Raw genomic sequence first — 20,553 nt, 5'->3', positions numbered from 1 at the left:
ATGTGAGGTATAGATTTTATGTATCACGTGAGAAAGGAATTCTAAGGAGGAAGATCTTAGTTGGTTATGTTGTGTTATGTATTGAAGTTGGGGCTCTTGGATTAGGGAATGATTCTGACACTCTCAATAACTCCATCTCATGTAGAGATGGGTGATTATATCGTGGAGAGTAGCAGGAGGTCCTAATCTATGGTCACTGGTTAGGGCTATAGATGTTTGACGTATTAACCTTGGTGTATGACATTATTGGTTGTGGTTGAGGATGTGGTTATTATTATTTCTAAGCAGGTTGCTCCTCCATACATGGGTGCAGGTTCCCCATGAGTCTGACATCAACGTATCTATCTAGACAGTTTGGGTTTTTTAAGGTTGATGGGAATTGTATTATGTGTTGTTTGAGTTATATATGTGGATGTGAATTATTATTGTTTTAAAAATGTATGTAAGATCTTTTGGTACTTTAGCTTACTTGTTTTTGTGTTATTTGTCTTTGTGTATGTTTTCTCTTTTGTGATGATCAATTTAATGGTGTGAGTTTAGAGAGACGTTCTTTACAGTTGTTCCAACGAGAAGTAAAAGGGAAACACTTAAAAAGTCAAATGATTCTACATGTGTAGATCTTATCTTTCATAATTTTTTTTTTTAAGTTAATTCTATTATCATATATATAATATTTCATTTTAGTAATATTTTACTATTAAAAATATAATGTTACAAATATAATATTCTTTCTAGCATTTACAGAATTGCTATTACATTTTGGATTTAATCGGTTCCAACACAACCGATTTAATATCCTCCTGTCTATTTTGCATTAGTGTCTAAAATATAAATTTATAGGCTTTTACATTTGTTACCTATTTTTAAGGTTTTTCTTTTATTCTTTTTTAAAACAAATTTTTGTTAGCATATTTATTCTATATTTTTTTAAAATAGTTTTACAAAATAAAATTATTGATGAAAAAACACTGCTAATTGAACAATTATTTAAAACTTGATTTTATAAGTTTATGATTTTTATTCATACTAATGGAGTTAGTTTGTTTTCTAAACAAAATTATTTAAATTTATATTTTGTAGCTAAACTATTTTAATTTTTTAAGAAAAAAATAAATTTATTTATATTAATTTTGTTTTCATTTTATCTGTATTATACTAAAAAAATATTTTAAGTTTATATTTTAAAGAATTATTCCTATATATAACTTTAAAATATAAAATAAAAATAAAAATATTCAAGTACCTAATACAATTGTATAAAGGATTTTTTTTTTAATTTTCTTTCTCATTTTATCTTTTAAATAATTTTTTTTTAAAATTGAAATAATTATTTTATCAATTTTAATTTTTTAAATTTAAATATTTTTATACTTAATTATTTTCAAGATAAAATAATTATTTATAATAAAAAAATTACTTATAAAATAAATGAAATTATTTACAATGAAATTATAAAAATTATTTATTTTATTTTTATAATCATAATAATAATTTTATTATTTTTATCATAGAAAAAATGTTGTTGTTATAAAAAAGAAGGGTTAAATATGCTTTTTGTCCTTAAAGTATTAGGGATTTTTGATTTTAATTCCTACTCAAAACATTAATGACATTTAATTTTTTTAGTATTAAAACATGTAAAATTAGTCGTTAAAAATGGACCGCGTTAACTTTTTATTCACCTGGCAAACGATGACACTTCTTCCACCATCAGCTTCACTATCTGCCACTGTTCTATATTTTGGAACGAGATTAAGTGATTTGGAAGTATATGAAATCAGATTCTAAATCAGGGCAAAGTGTGTTTTTTTGAATTGGGGAAAGTAGTTTCTTAACCCAGGATCAACCATCGAAGAGGCAAAGAAGGAAATCACCCGCATAAAGGAGAAAAGAGGCGTTGTTTTAGTGCTGATGACGTTTCAAGCATCTTCAAGCGCCACGATTTGAGGGTTCTTCGTTGCGATTAGGGTTCATGAATTTGGGGTTTTCTGTGCTGTGATTTTGGGGTCTCTCCCTTTAAGAAGCTGCGCCCACGGGATTCAAGATTTGCCACAAAGAATAAGACCACAGCAAGTGAGAGAATTACGTTTAGGCCGCCACTGGTTATGATATTTTTTGGTCCATTCAGATGTTTTGAGAGCTTCAATAGAGCGGAGATTGCGTTCTCTTGAGTGGGTTTATCGTTAGACGCAGATGCTAAAAGTTCTAGTAGAGGAGGCACTGCTCCCACTTCAATCAAATAAGGCCTATAGAAAATGCCGGTTCTGGCAAGCACGCGAATCTCGTAAGCGGACTTCTGCTACTGTTCATGCGTTCCAAACACCAACCTCCGCGTCAGGAACCACGCCAGGAATTGCATGGCGAGCGTTGCGGCGGGACTACCTGCGACGATGTTGCGATTACGGTTAGATGGGCTGTTGACTGAAATGTCGTTCTCGACGCAGAACTGTTGGATGTTGAGAGTTGTATTGGGAACGAATTCTGTGTTGGTTAGCTTCTCCCCTGTTTTGGAACACGTGGTGTTTCCAGCTTTGAGCCATTTCTTTAGGGCAAGGAACCTTTGTAAAGGGAATTGATAAGGAAATTCTTTTTAAAATTGGATTGGTTGATCAGATTAAGGTGAAGTTTCAGAAGAATGATGAAACTGAAAAGAAGAAAAAGGGTGAGAAAATGAAGGTGAGAAGAAGGGAGATGAACAGATAAGAGGATGTGACGTGGTAGACAGAGAACATTACTGAAAGAAAGACGTGACAAGTCCGTGAGTGAAAGTTAACGGTGTCCATTTTTAAGGACTAATTTTACATGTTTTAATATTAAAAAGATTAAATGTCATCAAAAATCTCTAATACTTTAGGGACGAAAAGCATATTTAACTCAAAAAAGAATTAGTGAATATTTTATGTAGATATTAAAAAAGTTATAAAAGGGTAACAAATGCAATTAAGGGAAGGATGGAATAGTGTTTGACAAAAGATATGATATTTTAACAATTTTTTTTAACAATTTTTTTACAACAGAACATGTGTCATCATTTTATTGGTCTATTTAAATTTATATTTTAAAAAGATATTTAAAACGGACCAATGCTGCTCACGTATGTGTTGTAAAAAAGTTGTTAAAAAAATGTTGTTGAAAGAACTTTTTACATTCCATGTCTTTCCTTCATGTGTGTTCAACTAATAGGAGGGACTCTGTAATATGCAGGCACAGTTGCTGGGAAGAACATTTGTCTCACTCCTTCAGCCTTGATAATGGGGAATATTATCCCTGATGCACCCTGTCATATCAGCAAAATTCAAACTCAAATCTGTTGCACTTGCACCACTAGGAGTGATGTATGGAATGTTGTATATGTTGCTGAAGCAGAAAAGAACAAGGAAAAGTACTCACTGAAATCAATCTAGCTCCAATCCACAACCGTTTGGGAGAAGGAAATGGTATGAGCAAGCGTCCAACACCATATATAGCAACCGCAAAGAAATGCAGAACCAAACTCAATGGACGAGGATTTAGACCAGAGAGCAGAGATATTGGTCCATTAGAGAAAACACCACCAAGGCTCAAGTAATCAAAACATGCTTGGCGCATTTCCTTTCTAGCTGGATCAGGAGAAGCACAAAACACTTTGTACAACGCTCCAGCTAGTGTGTTTATTGTGGATGCCACTGGCTGCAAAGAGAATCGTCATTGCCCTATGTTTTTGTGTTTTTTGTTTGGTTTTAAAGCTTTGAACTAAGGTACAAGGTGGAGGCTAAAAGTTGTGTTGATGAAAGACTTACCTTGCGTAGGGTGTAGAATGACTCAAGGTATCTGCAAAGAGCAGAAGCATCATGCAGATTCCTAAGGGGTTTAAGCAGATCCCTTAGCACAGCAATGTCAGATAAAGCTACTGTCATTCCTCCTCCTGTTAAAGGGTGACGCATATTGAAGGCATCTCCCATAAGAAGGGCACCAGGTGTGGGATGAGGTGAGGCAGGCATGCTTCTATTTGGCATGGTTCTTATGCTTCCTTTGTCGACTGCTGCTATAAATGAAGTATACAGCTCTGGAGGAACCTGAAACATACAATTTCTTCAATCACCTTGAATTTGTTGGAATGTTCATCATTTGGAAACACTTGTATGTGGTTTACCTGAGGAGCTACCACAGTTTTTAAATAACTGGCCATTTCACCATTGCCAAGGGAAGGTAACTTTTGGCCAGGCACATCAACCAAACAGCGAATCTCAGTGCTACTGATGGGATAAAACAAAATGGGTGAAGGATCACCTAAGATCACGTGTCCATGATTTGCATATGGAAGATTGCAATTCTCCAAGACCAGACCAACAAAATGAGAGGGTACGTCAACCTGCCAGAGTAAGGACATTATAAACTCTCAGTTTAATATGTGAAGTGTTACTTTTCTCTTGAGTAGTTTCCTTTATATTGGTCCTTAAATCTCGCAAAAATACATCAATTTCTCTTCGAACTGGTCCTTAAAAACAACTAGAAAACCCTGAGTAAAACTAAAATATGATCATATTACTGAAAAGAAACCTAAGAACATTACCTTAGGATTGCAAAGAGAACGCCTAAGGTTGGAAAAACATCCATCACATACTATTGTGAGGGGAGCCTTGGCTGTGAACTCTTGTCCACTTTTGGTTTTGTACTGCACCCCGATGATGGTTCCTTTTTCTTCAATTAGAGATGTCACAGTTCCTTGTTCTAAATTTACACTGCAGAATATTAGGATGAGATTATGAGAGAGCTAAAACTAGGGATTCGAGTGCCAACCAATGTTTGAATTTGATAGTGTAAATAAAACATCAGAAACAATGGTTATTTTAATCCAAATATAAAGAGTGTTAATTAAAAATGTGTACTTAGGCAGAGATGAGGCCTTTTCTCGCATTCTCTGTATGAAACGGCCATTATGAAAGCTTCTCCCAGAAACATCAGAGCTAAACTTTTCCAAGGGATAAGAGAGCTTGGTATTTTTGCCATCCTTATACAGAGCATACCCAAAGACTTGCTGAGCATCAATTTCACTTACACAATCTGCAAGTATTCAAAAATTCCATCTGTTAAAAGCCATGAATTTGGCCATCATACAATTATGTATTGTCATAGTAAGATTTTTGACTTTTCTAATAACTGTTTTAAAAGTTTGATGGTGATTTCTATTGAATTGAAAATCGAACAATCTTCACTGTTACACTAGGAAAATTAAACCGTGTCATATTTTCTGGTTGCTTACCCTGAAGACCCAGCTCAATTAACTTCAGATATCCCCCAGGTTGTAGCAATTCCCCCACGATCCTGTCAGGCTCACTCAAATCCCTTTCAATCACATGTACTCGGCGACCATCCTACAAGAAAGAAGCACAAAACAAGATCATTATATCATTCTCCAAACAAGAAAATGCTTCATTGAAGCAAAGTTTATCAGTAGAACAAGTGTAGCCAATAGCCATATCCTCTGGATTTCCACCTAAACATTGGTTTCACTTGAAATTCACTCGAGTTTTCTTTCATCATCTTGTAAAGCTTCTTCTCATATATTAGCATTATTTTTGTACCTGGCACCAATCTTCTTATAAAGATCTATATGTGCTGATGAAATACAAACTCAAATATGTGGAGGAAGAGAAGCCTTTGTACCTTTCCAAGCGTGTAAGCAAGAGCAGCACCGGCAACGCCTGCACCCACAATGATTATGTCTGCACTTTCTGCAGCCTGGTGTGAAAATCTTCCATTTTCTGATGATTTCTTCTCGCACTCATTACTTTCTACATGAATCGAACTTGAATTTGTGACCTTTCTTGCTCCAAAACTATACACAAAATAGAAAAATGCGAAACTACAAGCCACGATCCCTCCTAGAAGATACTGATAATCCATCATCTCAGAGAAATGGTTGAAAGATGGGAATTATGAATTAGAAAGCCAGTTTTCTGGTGGTTTCTTGGAACACCACGTTGTTCCTGTTTACGTGTGACTTATGAATTATAACAATTACTACTATAAGCCAGCATATGTTATTTTATAAGCAAAAGTTGTTGCAGATACTTAAGTAATAAGTATGGGTTGGGAATTCCTTAACCTTTCCTTTTAGTTAATTTTGCACGATATTTTCCTTTAAAATAAAGAAAGCAAAGTTTGCTTCTTACCGACCTCATAATGTTTGTGTTTTTTTTCTTTCACATTCATATGGTTCAAATGGTTGGACGTTCATTTGGGCACGACAGCACACCAACGTGGAAAGATTTTATTCTGTATTTGATACAATTACTAGTTTTTGTGATTATAATTTAGGACTTTGACAATAATTTTTGACAATTTTTTTGCCGTGTTATCATTTTATTGATCTATTTAAATTTATGTTTAAAAAATATTTAAAACAGAATAATCACACGCTGCTACGTATACGTTGTCAAAAAGTTATTAAAAGAGTGTTGCTAAAAAAACTTCTTGCTATAATTTATTGGTATCATAAAATCTCCGGTGTATCAAAATTAAACTTAAATATACAGTTAACTGGATAAATAATTAGGAATTCATGATGAGTTAAAAATAAAAATAAATTAGATAACTAAAATATTAATAGGTGTCTCTGTTTATGAAATCGATGTCAACTCTTTTTTTAGTTTACTTTTTCAATTCTAAGTATGGTCACGATTCTTCTTTTGCTTCGCTTTTATTACAGTCTAGTTAATTTTGAAAGTTACGTGCACAAGGCCTATCACAATAACTCTGTATTTATAAATTTTAAAATAAATTTTAAATTATTTAATTACTATCCAATTAATAATAATTTTACTTAATTTTAATATAATCATTCTTTAACATTAATTTTTGTTTAATCTGATGTTCGACTAATCCACATATTCTTTTGGAAGAGATTAGATGTTGATTACACAAAACGGTAAAGATTTTGATATATATTCAGAATTTTCTTGGTGCATGTTCATTCAACCATAAAGTTGGAAAAATATTCCCTTAGGTTGTGTAATTCTGGTATGCATGCAATGAATGAAACGCGTTGACTTGCGACAAAGGCATCTTTGATATAATTATTTTACAGATTAAAATTGCATTTTAAGAGTAAACAATTCAAATAGAGTTTACTTAAAATTTTGTTTAGCTTTATCCATAAATTTGTGTTTTTATTTTAATGAACCTTTTTTATACAAAATATTTTATTATTTTCTGTTGAAAACTATCATTAAAGATTTGATTATTTCCTGTTGAAAACTATCATTAAAGATGTTCTTAAATTTGAGGTGTAATTTTTAGATTAAATAATTAAATTTATTCATGTTTGAAATATTATATGAAAGTAAATGATATAGATAAAAATTTATTCGCTAAAATCGTTAGATATATTTGAACAAGTTAATTGATAAATATTTTGAAAAAATTAAGCTAAAATATACTTTTTTGAAAGCTAAAATTTAGTTATAAAAGTTTTATATATAAAAATTGGATATTCGTAAACGAGTATTTTCTTGGAATTAAAAATAAAATTTTGAAAAAATATATTAAAACTTTTTTAAAATAGTTTTTTAAGAAAATATTTTATTTTTCTTTCCTATTCACAAGTTTAAGGTTCTACGATTGGATTTTCAAGCGGTTATGTTTGGGAATGGAATTTTAGAAAAAAGACACTTATTTTTTAATTAAGAATTATATAATATTTATACAGAAAATAAAACTAAAATTTATATTAATCCATTGTTTAGTTTAAAATTATAAAAATTAAATATAATTATTTAAATTTCTTTTTCAAATTAGAACTCGCAAAAAAAACACACACACTCTATGTATATTTTGCATAGTTGATATGTAAAAAATATTCGGAATATTCCAATTACACATATTAATTTATATAAGGGATTTTTTTCATGCCATCGATGTCTTATCACATTCTAACTGGCATTATTTCTAAAAAAAGGTAAACGTCTAAATTAATTTTTTTATGAACCAATCACATCTGTAATCGGAAATTAAATTAAAGATCTATTTGAAAAGTTCACTTGTTCTGACATATTTTGATATGTATGTTGAAATATGTTTATATGAAAAAAAAATATTTATGTGTATGAACTCTGCAAATATCACTGGTTAAACTGATATTTACAGTACTTAAACAACCATGTTAAATAATTTTGAAATATAATATTATTCCATGCCATTTCATTTATATTTAAAATATGGCCTCGTGTTATACGTGGCCAATGCAAAATTTATATTAACTCTTCTCGCATTACACGAGTTGAACGCACGTGCTCACATGAAATTATATAAATATAATAGTAAACCTATTTTTTAGCATTTGGTAAAGTAGTTGCAGCCCGCACTCATTTTTTTCTTTCTATTATTATTTTTAATTGATATTGACTTTAAGGTTAAGGAATTTAGTATTTTAATATTTAATATGCGTGAATTTAAGACGAATCAAATTTAACATATTTTTTAGCGATTACAAGTTGAAAAATAATTTATATATTTTATCAATTTCTATATATAAACATCAAAACACAATATAACAAATTTTATAATCTTTATAATATATAGAGAGAGTGAAAGAGAAATTTGATATTTTAAGATTCATAGGATGAGATTTATTATTTTAATATTAAAAGATCAATTATAAATAGAAGGTTTTATAATCAGAATTTGATTATTTTAAATTATATAATTTTAAAAATCACTTTTTTTAAAAGTTATTTGATTTTTGTTTTCTTTTTGGTTTCTTGTTCATCTTATTGAAGATTTAAAATCATAAAAGTGATTCTCATGGTGAATTTTTTAATTTAGATGGATCAATTTCTTCGAGTATCTAAATAAGTTTTTTGTCAATTTTCTTTTGATCCAATATTTTTTCTTGCATGTAATCTTTTTTTGGTTACATCTTTTTTTGGTTACATGTGTCGTTTAAGTCATCAATATAAGTCTCTACTAATTAGTTATCATAGTGATATGACTTGATTATTCTTATGTTGCTTTTGTGTGTAGATAGAACATATTGTGGAACTAAAGAAGTTGTGGTGTTTTTTAAGTTGTTTGAGTTGTTTAAAAGATAAGGAAAGCTAATTTTATTGTTTTTGCATATGATTATGTATTTAAATTGTTGATTGTAATTTTAATGTCATAAAATTGGAGTATTACTACTTACTTTGGTTTGTGTTGTATTGGATTACTGAATTTGTTATAAGTTAGTATATGAAATCTATGCTTGAATTAGTTGTGTTGGCTTATATGTTGGGCTTTGAACAGGGGAATTTGATACCATAATTTGAGGTGGATATGTTGACAAATTTTGGTTTAGTTGTGAAATTGTATGAAATATGAAAATCTTGGTTTGATTGTGGTTATGAATATCCATGTGATATCTTTGAATTGAACTAGTTTGACACTCCCTGAACTAAGAACCTGAATTTTAAAAGTATTATGAGGTTTGTTAAGTAAAGATTGACTTAAGGAGAGTCAAATCACTCAATCAAAGAACACAATAGGAAGTTTGAGTATTCTAATAGCGTTTGGCGCTCCTGTCATGCCTTTGGGCACTACTTAGCTAGTCTTAGCCATCACCGATTTTTCTGGTCTGAGTTATCTCAGGAAAAATGGGACTTTCGCTTATTTAACCGTTAGATCAATCTGAAAGTTTTACAGTTGGTCCTAGATATATGATTCTTAGTTTTAACCTTTGGGATCTTTGATTGGAGATATGTAGTTAGAGAAATTTTTCATGTAAGATTGTCATAATTTAGGTTATTGACAACTTTAATCTTTGTTGCTTGTTTGGTGCATAACGTTTTCCATGCTTACCCAATTGAGTTGATTTTTTTTTTTTGCATTGTATTCTTGATTAAATTATATTTAATTTAAAAATAAGAATATAATTTTCCGAGTTTTGTGAAAGTTGTAGTTTTATTCTTTAAAAATCCTAAATAATGTGTATATGTGTTGTTAAGTTGTTATGCAATATACTTGAGAATGTGTAATATGAAGTGTAAAATATGTATGTTGATGAGGTGTGAACTAATTAGAATGTAGGGGATTTCATGGAGAAAATCTTTTGATGTATGTATTTATGTATGAATTCAAGCAAGGAGATATTTTAACATTCTAATAAGCATTCAAACTCATATATAGTTGAATGAGTTATGTGGTGAGAGTAGCAGGAGATCCTAGTATAAGGGTTTTTAGTTGGTTTAAGACGCAAAGGGAGTTAACCTTGTGAGTGGTAGAGGGAAAACTATTAACAATGGCTCTGTAGAATTAATAGAGGCTACTACAAGTGCATGTCTTTAGTGAATCTGATATCAATGCATGTATTCAGATAATCGAGTTTATAAGAGTCTTTGATTTTATGGTATACATCTATATGATTTCTTGGAGTGCATTTTGTGTTGATATAATTAACGTGTTTTATTACTATATGATGTTTCTTTTACAAATTAGTTTACCCTGTTGTGATTGTTTGTCTTGTTTGTAGTTGTCTTTCTATTTAGCAATGATCAACTTATCGGTGTGAGCATATGAAGATGTAGATATAAAGACACATCTAGAGAATAAGAAACCAATAATTAGAGTTGTGAGATACTTAGGGAACATGAATAGTTAGTTTTAGTATATGACTTTTGTTGGTCTAGTGTAATTTGTATAAATATTATATTTTTATTGTCTTATCTATTGAATTATGTGTTTTGAATATCATTATGAAATATTTTATTTTATTAGTTTTATATTAATAAAATGAAATGTTACGTTTAATATATTATTAGTTGAATATTTTAAAACTAAGTAAAATAAGACATTTTTATGACTAGGTATCATATGTTATTTTTATACACTCTTAATTTATGTTATTTTTTTAATAAATGCATACTATAATACTGTAATTTATTTCTAAATATTAGTCAACTATTCACGAAAGTAAACTATAAACCTAATCTATTAAACTTAATTTTGTTAAGTTAGATTTTGTTTTTCCGCAATCCAACCTAACAAACCAAATCACAACTCCAAAATAATAATTAGGTTAATTAATTTTCTATTAAAATATAAACATAAAACTTTGTAATGTAGTTAAACAAAAAGAAAAAAAATATATTCAATCTCACGTATAATAAAATTATCATTTAGTTATAGAATAATATTATATATATATATATATATATATATATATATATATATATATATATATATATTATATTGACTTTAAGTTTCTTTTTGGAACATGGAGTTAAGTGGGATTATTAGATATTAAAATATTAATATTATTTGAGATAATATTGTTAAGGTTATTTATTGTATTTGAGATATTATATATTTTGAAACCTTTAAGATTGTAATGATTTTATTTTGTGTTTTGGAAGATGGAAAAGGAATATATATTTAAATTATTTTTAATTTCGAATTTGAATCGAAAAACAAAAGAAATGGAAAGGATAAAATATTTAACTAAAATTAAAAGTACTTTTAAGCCAGAAAAATCCAACACACACTCGCACACACTTTTCTACAAACATTTCCAATTTCTAATGCATGCATTTTGTTTGAGTTGCATGCAATTTTTTAGTATTATGGACGAACTCTCATTTCATGGTTGTCACTACATACGCAGACACATATACACACAGTTAGGTGAGTATAATTTACACTTTTCTATGAACTTTTCCAATTTCTAATGCATGCAATTTTTCTGAGTTGTGTGTTATTTTTTAGTTTCATCTTATTTTGAATTATGTTAATAATTTTATTTGATATGTATAGTGGTGAAAAATACAGTCAAAGACACCAACATAAAAAATTAAAAAAGAAATCCATAGGTATTACCCGCAGTGGCTTGTATGTATTATTAATAAAGTTCATTTATGGAAAATCAACTAGAGATGATGTCTGTATATAAAGATGATAACAGATCGGATCGGATACGGATAGTGTTTATCCGTAATTGTATCCGACAAAAAGAAAAATTCTCCCACTATCCGATTCGCTATTCATACGGATACTCACCAAAATTGAGTCAAGTTTAATCGGTCAAGTTGGACCTTGTTTGCCTAGACCAATACCACACGTAATGTCTCACTAGCTTCTGTTTGCATTTTTTATTTTATTTTATATTATGTGTAAAATATTAAAATTAAAATAAAGAGAGCTATCATTTTTTACTATGTTGTTTGAAATATACTAATATATCATAAGATTGTTATTTAAATAATAACTACACGCAGATTTAGTTTTTAATTATAATAATTGTAATGGAATACGTTATCATCTAAAAATAATATCTTGTCAAAAGACTTTAATTAATTAATTATTTAAGACTTATAACATAAGGTATTTAAGGAACCGAGTCAATCTTTTTTTTTTTAGTATAATGAACCTAAACAAATCATGTTAACTTGTTTTGTCTTTTGAATTTCTAAGACCTAACAATACTTCAAAGATGAAGAACTCATTTCATAATTTTTGGTTCCACAATCAAGGTATTTTTGCATCAATGAAAAATAAAAATTTTTCATATATCCCATCACCATAACTATTTATGATAACTTAGCCTATTCTTATTGTGTTATGAATTAACTATAATTCATGCATAAAAAGTAGGACAAATCCAAATATTATTAGCAAGTTATTCTTAATCACACTTCTACAATAATAATTAAATTCCATTAACGCTCTTCCTCTCCATCCCCACAGTCTTATAATTTTTCTTTTCTTTCTCTCTATCTTTTTCTTCCTCAACAAAATTTTCTTTCCTTGCTCTCAAACTAATTCTTTCATTTCTCTCAAACTTTCGTATCATTTATTTCAAAATCTTATCACACTTTGTCGTAGTTAAACATTTAAAGAACATTTTCATTCAATCAGATTTTCAAACAAAAGTAAATTTCTATTTATTCTAAAAGTTATTTGTTTTTCATTTTCTTAATGTTTTTTCATCAATATGATGCAGTTAAAAAGAGTGATTCTCTAAACTTGTTTTACCTCATATTGATTCTATTATGTTTGAATACTTTATTCTAAGTTTTTAATTTGAGTGACTTTATCGCTTGGACTTTGAAATTTCTCTGTGAGAATAGTCTTGTAAAGATAGCTATTATGTTTTAATAAGTTAGATAATCCGGATATGGGAGTAACATGGTCACACCAAAATCTCTTTGTGTCTCTTAGGTAGAATTTTATGAAATTTGGATAAATAATTTTCAATACACTTTTAGCATAAACATGCTTAGATGCATGTTAAGTTTTATTTTTTATTTTTTTAATATTTTTTGAACTTATTTTTGATTGTTTTGGAGTTGAGATTTATATAGTTGAATTAATGATATTTGAATTAGCCATGATTTAGATTGATGATTATGGATCTTTTAGAATTTGTGTGATTAAGACGTTTTTGAAAGAGATGTTAAAAATTAGTTTAATTCTAGTGTTTTGGGTTGACTTTTATAGTATTTTTGCTCAAATAACATATTTTCCCACAAGCAAAAATGATATATTGAAATTTATATGTTATATGAAAAGAAGATGACAGAGGAGTTTTTACATACCGTGATTTACAACTTAGGTTTAATGCACTTATCCTAATTATTTGTGGTCATATATATGGATGATATTCGAATTATTGTTTCATTTTAGTATAATTTTATCATTTTCAATTCTGCAAAAGGATTGTCAACATCCAAAATTGGTTTTTATAAAATAAAATGCTAATTAAATAGGAGTAGATATTCAAATTGGTCATAAATTCATCACTTAGAAATATAATGTAAATCTACAATTCTCTCGTACCTCCCTTAACTTTTCACCACTTCATACCTCATTTATATTATTTGGGTTATTAATAAAATTTTGTAATATTCCACCAACATATTTCACAACTTCGTATTTCCACTATACTTTTAGAAAAAATCATTACATTTATAGTGCAAATTTTCTTATTTAGAAAACTTATTTAAAATTATGTTTGAAGTTATTAAAATTAAATTAATAATATCATCAACAACTGAAATAGTGACTGAAAATTGGTCGCTAAATTACAAATAAATTAACTAAAATAAATTGTTAACTAAACTAATTTCGATCACTACATTAATCAACATGGATTTGTAATTAATATAAGTTAGTCGTTAAATAAAAGTTTAATGTCTTCATATGTCTCTATTTTCGTTTAGTTTCAAATAGGTCATTCCTCTTTTTGGCGTTTGAATTGGGTATTTATTTTTGTTAATTTGATACAAATAAATCCTTTCCGTCAATTTCATCAAATGACATTAATGAATGTGTTGGTGACTCTGCAGTTTTAGTATACGTGTCAACAAAAATGTGTATGAATTCAATTTTTTTAAATTTAGAATTAAACATATTATACTTTGTGCTGAAATTAATTAAAGAAAGGGCAAATTGGGAAATCAAAATCAAATTGTTCTTTTTGCTGAAAGCTTCATTGTCTCTGCAATTTGGAAATCAAAATCAAATTGGGGGAATTTTTGTTTTAGGGCTCGTGATCCAGAAAAACCTTGTTGTTCGAGTAGATGCGCAATGGAGAATGAAATGTAGAATTCACATTCAACTTGTTCTTCAACTTGTAATGACTGACGGAATGGAGACCTAATGTCGTTCTTCGTAGTGTGTCATCCATTTGTCTGTGTGGAGAGAAAACAGTGGTCAGAACAACTTGAACTGCTAAAAACAAAGGGAAACAATTTTAGGGGTGTCCTAAGTACAAAATAACAGAACATGAATGAGTTGTTTGTGTTACTTCAAAGTCTTCATGAAATATATGTATTAAATATATGTGCCTTTACGTTTTAATAAAATTGATGAAAATGCAGTATAAAATAGTTTTCAATCTGTACGGGTGACTGGATAAGTGAGTTTCTCTTGAGTTGAGTAGGATTAACCTTTTTAATCGATATATGATCTTTGGAATTTGGTTATCAACTGTTATTCCTTACATGTTTTGTTCCAGGAGCTGGAAATAACCACATTATCATATTGATGAAGGTTGAAAATGTTGTAATTCCTAAAGTTGAGGAAAGCTTGTATTTTCCCTTTCAATCTTGAGAATATTTTATGTTCTTAAGTTATTACTTTGTTATTTTGTTCCTACTAATTTTTTAGAATGATGTATGTTCTCAAGGTTAATAATGTTTGAAGAAAAATGAACTGTCATTGGTCTTGAAATTTCATAGAAGCTGTGGTGGTTATATTTGTAGGCGATGTAAGATTACAACATTTTTGTGTATCGAACTGTTTTCCTTTAGAACATGTATCCTGTTATGCCTTTTGAGTTTTGATGTTGGCATCAGTAACAAGCTTGAATTACAGATTTATATGGCTATGTTCAGTTTATCTCTTTTCTTCATGAAAATAGTGATGAGGCAATCCGGAATCAATTTCTTTCGTTTTTTATCAGGTTCATATGGAGGGCAAAGTCTGGAAAATGGTGGAAGAAATTCCTCAAAAGCACAGTAAGTTAATTATTTCTGTTGAATGATGTAAGTTGGCAAAGTCATCTGTATCTTGTTTTTGGCTACAAGTCGTTTGCAGGTTTGAATGACAATTTTCAGCAAAAAAATAAATCATGTGTCTCTTTCTGCTACCGTTCTTACCTTATTTTTTTTCTTTCATTTTAAATTTATTTGGACGCGAGGAATTCTATTCCATCAAATCTTGAAACTCAAGTTTTAATAATTGATTGTGACAATGACTGACTCTGACGTGAACTTAGAGTTGAGCAATAACGTTATCTTACATAGCTTCTTTCTCTCTTTTTCTTACCGTTCCAAAGATGACGGTATTTTGGCATTTTTACCGATCAAGCTGGCGATTTATGTCACACGAACCAAATTGTTCTTTGTCGAGTTATGTCACCAGCCAGGTTAATTATAATTATGAGAACAATGTGATATATTACTACAAATTCCTCTTATGTGCAGTTTTTATGGTTGAGTGTACTTTTTTTGACAATTATATTATTTTCATTTAGTTGACTGTCTTCTCTTCATTAATTTTTTTTCTTCTATTCATGGTATTATGGAAAGAACATTAACGTTAAAAAGAAACCTTGTCAGAAATAAACATACCCAATTTTCTGGAATCAGGAATAGAATAAAAAAAAATTTCTTTTAACAACTCTTTTTTGACAATGCATACGTGGTAGTTTGTGATTGGTCTGTTTCAAATATTTTTATAAAAATAAATTCAAACAGACTAATAAAATAATGACACGTGTCCTGTTGTTAAAAAGTTGTTAAAATATCATGATCCTAAAATAGAACCGTAACATTAAAAACTGAAAACTTCAGATAAAGATATCAATCACGACATAAAAGAAAGGCTTAATCATTTAGAACGTCCCTATTTATGTAGGGCTTTCTCAATTAGGACCTCGTTTTTTAAGATGTCTCAATTAAGTATCTGAATATCAAAAATTGAATCAATTAAGGGCTTGCCGTTAAATTGGGTGGATGACGTTAAAATTGAGTGTGCGTGGTAGGGTGACTTGACTGACGTGGCAGTGTATAGCAGTGTATGCTGAGCTGAGTTGGATTTGTGTCATTTTGGAATTAAATTTTTATTGAAATTAAATGATACAAAATGCAACGTTTAAATAAAACATGGCTTAAGAATTGAAAACGTGCGTTTTAATTGACTGAGGAACATTGTAGAAGAAAGGGAATGTTATTTCACTTTGTGCGAAATTAGGGAAAATAGGGTTCTATTGAGCAAAAAAATTGAGTGTTTGGTGCAAAATTTGGTATCCGTGGTGATAAAGTACGCTTCATGTAAAGATTTTGGAGTCATTTGTCGATTTGAAATCAGTGAAATCAGGAAGTTGTTGGCGGTGGATCACGTGGTAGGCACTGGGCGAAAGTGTTCGAGGTCAGACATACATTGAGGTTAGTAAAAACACTTTTCATTTAATTGTTTGATGATGTTTTCTTTTTATGGTTTATGGTTGTCCCACAATCTGATGCATAGTATATCCTGTTTCGTTTTTTAGTGCAATGTGGTCCCCAATATTAAAGTGTTGTTGCATTATCTTTTTCAGTGAGTTGTGGTTTGCATATATTGTTACTAAATGTTGTTATCGTCGCTTTTTGATTACTTTATAGGTTAAATATAAGTTTCTTTTGTACGTCATGGAGGAAAATTTCGAAGTTGTTATCCACCACAGTGGAAAGTTTATAAATGAAGGGAAACTTATCTATGAGGGGGAGAGTACAACTTTTTCGTTTGACCCAGACATGTGGAGTTATTTCATTGTAGTGAGTGTAGTCAAAGGTCTAGGTTATGATGGGTTTAAGGAGTTGTGGTACTGCGTAGGTGGTGGTTCTGTGTTAGAGAATAGGTTGGAGCCTTTGTTGGGTGATATAGGAGCCATGCATATGATTACCTTATCTAGGCTTAATGGTGAGGTGCATCTTTTTGTTGTTCACACAGTTTCTGAACCTGAAGTGATACATATTTTAGAATATGTTAATGAGAATACAGCTGAAGTAGAAACTGTTAAGGGTGAATGTGAATAGGATACTGGGGGTGAATGTCAATAGGATGAGGAAAGACAACGTGAGGTGGCTGCCAATGAAGGTGAGAGAGGTCAATGTGATGGTAGGAGTGAAACTATTGTTGTTTCAGAAGAAATATATGAGGGTCATCATGTTGTTGAAGGTGAAATTGAGTGTGAAGGGGATGTTAATGATGATGTTGGTCATGTTCGTAGTTAGAGTTCTAATAGTGATGATGTTAATGATGATGCTGGCAGTGATTGTATGGAAGGTTTGGTTGATGTACATGTTGACTGTGATATAGAAGAGGAAGTTGGAGATGGAGTTGGTAATGTTCAAGTTGATGTGCAAGCTGATGTGCAGTCTGATGTGCAATCTGATGTGCAATCTGATGTGCAATCTGATGGACCATCATGGACTTAGATGTCTGATACTGATGTTGATGATGACATAAATAGTGATAAGCATAGAGGTTTGTCTGATGATGATTGAGAGTCCGAGGAATTAGACAGTGGAGTAAAAAGTGATGGTGAAGATGATGAAGAGGAGGGTTATGGGAAGTTTGTAACATTCTCTATGCCTAAGACAATGGTAGACTATAAATGGGATGTGGACACTTATTTTGCTGACAAGCAAGACTTTGTGGATGCAATAAAAACGTATGAGTAGAAAATGGCAGAAATATTAAATATGTTAAAAATGATAAGAAGAGAATTAGAGTCAAATGTATGAGTGGTAAAGGAGAATGCCCCTAGATAGCATGTTGTGCTTATATGGAAGCAATTAAAACTTGGCAACTAAGGACTATTGTTGACAACCATAGCTGTAGTAGGGAGCACAAAGTAAGATTACTTAATGCAAAATGGCTCAGTAAGAGGTTGGAAAAAACTGTTAGAGAAAATCCCACTGTAAAGGGAATGGAAATTCGTGAAAAGATAAATAGGAAATGGAATGTTGGTGTATCTAGATGCATGGCTTATAGAGCAAAGGCCATTGCTTCAGACCAAGTTGACGGGTCTTTCAAAGACCAATTTAAAAGGATTTATGATTATGCGAATGAGCTGCTAGCTCGTAATGCAGGATCCATAGTGAAGGTCAAAGTTAAAGATACTGGCAGTGGACCAATTTTTAAAAGGTTTTGTTGTTGTCTGAAGGTCTGCAAGGATAGTTGTGTGTCCTGCAGGCCAATTATTGGACTGGATGGTGTCTTTTTGAAAGGAAGATATGGTGGTGAATTATTAAGTGTTGTTGGTAGAGATGCAAATGACCAAATGTTACCTCTTATGTATGTCGTGGTGGAGGTAGAGAACAAGGATACTTGGAAATGGTTTCTTGAACTTCTTGTTGAAGATCTTGGTGGGGAGGAAGTCAATTCATCATTTACATTCATGTCGGATCAACAAAAGGTAATGCAAATGACCTTTTCTCCATTATGTTCATTAACATTGAAATTGATGTCATATTTCTAACAACACTGTATGTAATTATTCTGATCAAATAGGGACTAATGCAAGCTATACAAGAAGTGGTTCCTCGAGTTGATCAACGTTTCTGTGTTAGGCTATACATGTAATCAACTTTTCTTAGGGCTTCATAGTTACTCGGAATTGGTCCAGCCAATTTGTTAAAGCTGAGGTCTCTGAAAAGGAAATATATTTAGAAGAAAATGGTCAAAGCAAAGAATTTCTGCAACTTAAAGGAGTGTAATTCTGAAATAAAATGATATAGAAGCTGCAAAATAAACTAAACAATATCACAGAAAATGTAAACAATAATTGCAATCAAACAAAGTTGAAAAACATGTACTTACAAGTTTTTCAAGGATGTCATTGTCCCAAGATATGTTGGTAGAGTTCCATTGATGTTGCAATTCCTCAAAATCCTGAGAAACAACAAATGGATAGCATTATGTTATTAGAGCCTCTTGCTTGACTTCTTCTAATTTTATTCCATGAAAGAGTTAAAGATTTAAACTCTAGTACTAGAAAGGAACCTTGACTCATGTTCACACCCATAATGATTCCTGTTGACCATATTGGAACTACCTTGACTAGTGCCTTCAGATCTTTCACTTCCTCCACTGTGCAAAGATTCCATGGATTCCTAGCTCTTCCCTCTGGTGTTAAATCTTGTGAGGGATTTCTAACTATGCATGCTTTGTTCAGAAACCTGGAAAACAAAGTCACTGCTTCATTAAGCCTTTTCTCTCAAAAGCATTTTACAAGACCATTCAAGTGAACTACAGATAGAACAAATGAACCAAAGAAACAAAACATACCTTAAGTTTCCAGTTTGCATTAGGAGATCAGAACCCTTCTCTTGGTGGTATGTGCCATTCTCGGCCTCCTGGGATAACCGAAGAAATCTATTTTTGTAAGAGGCAACAAGTACCTGTGTTATACAACGAGAGTGGAGGAGACCGCGATGGCGACAACGACATTCAATGACGTGGTCGCATGGATTCTGCTCGTGTTGGCAATGGCTTCGGCGGGGAATGGCACTGGGTCCCAGAAGAGTCCTGTGGTATCGGTGTGGGTTCTTCTTTCGGGGCTGACGTTTGTGGTTTTGATGATGGTGGTTGTCCAACCAGTGATGGGAGATGCGAGAGAAAAGCTTGACTGAAAGATTTGACTATTTTGTGTTTTGGGATTGAAGGAAGAGACGAGGGAGAGAGAGGAAGAAAAGTTGATAAACTCTGACAAAAAAAATCGTGTGTCAGTCTACCGTTAGCCACATTAGTTGGTTTTTAACGGTGTTAGTTTTGGAAAACTAAAATCAAAGTTTCCTTAAGGCTGTGTTCTTTTGGGAGGATTTGTGGGAGATGATTTGGGGGAGATTATTTGAATGGATTTGAGTGGATTTGAGGATAATTTTATTGTTGTTTTTTTGAGTGGATTTGTGGGTAATTGAGAGTGGATTTGAGAGTAAAGTTTGTGAGAATTAGTGTAGGATTTGATTGATGTGACAGATTTAAAAAATTAGTTTAATTGGTAAAAATTATAGATTACCAAAATGCCCCTAGGTATTAAAGTAATATAAAATG

The 20,553-nt window shown here is 30.9% G+C and overlaps 1 protein-coding gene across 1 annotated transcript; it reads right to left on the bottom strand.

Annotated features, from left to right (window-relative positions):
- Window positions 1-3,126: 3,126 nt before the first annotated feature.
- LOC106766844 (squalene monooxygenase) lies at window positions 3,127-6,011 on the bottom strand. Its single transcript, XM_014651610.2, has 8 exons — window positions 5,647-6,011; window positions 5,243-5,354; window positions 4,869-5,043; window positions 4,553-4,721; window positions 4,133-4,351; window positions 3,780-4,055; window positions 3,391-3,669; window positions 3,127-3,277 (listed from the first exon to the last, which is right to left on the bottom strand). The coding sequence occupies exons 1-8, from the start codon at window positions 5,887-5,889 to the stop codon at window positions 3,173-3,175; spliced, it is 1,578 nt and encodes a 525-aa protein (XP_014507096.1). The 5' UTR covers window positions 5,890-6,011; the 3' UTR covers window positions 3,127-3,172.
- Between the last annotated feature and the right edge of the window lie 14,542 nt (window positions 6,012-20,553).

The sequence above is a fragment of the Vigna radiata genome, chromosome 7 (genome assembly GCF_000741045.1).
Source record: "Vigna radiata var. radiata cultivar VC1973A chromosome 7, Vradiata_ver6, whole genome shotgun sequence".
Taxonomy (NCBI): domain Eukaryota; kingdom Viridiplantae; phylum Streptophyta; class Magnoliopsida; order Fabales; family Fabaceae; genus Vigna; species Vigna radiata.
The sequence above is the reverse complement of the archived record's forward strand: the minus strand, read 5'-3'. Positions and strand labels throughout refer to the sequence as shown.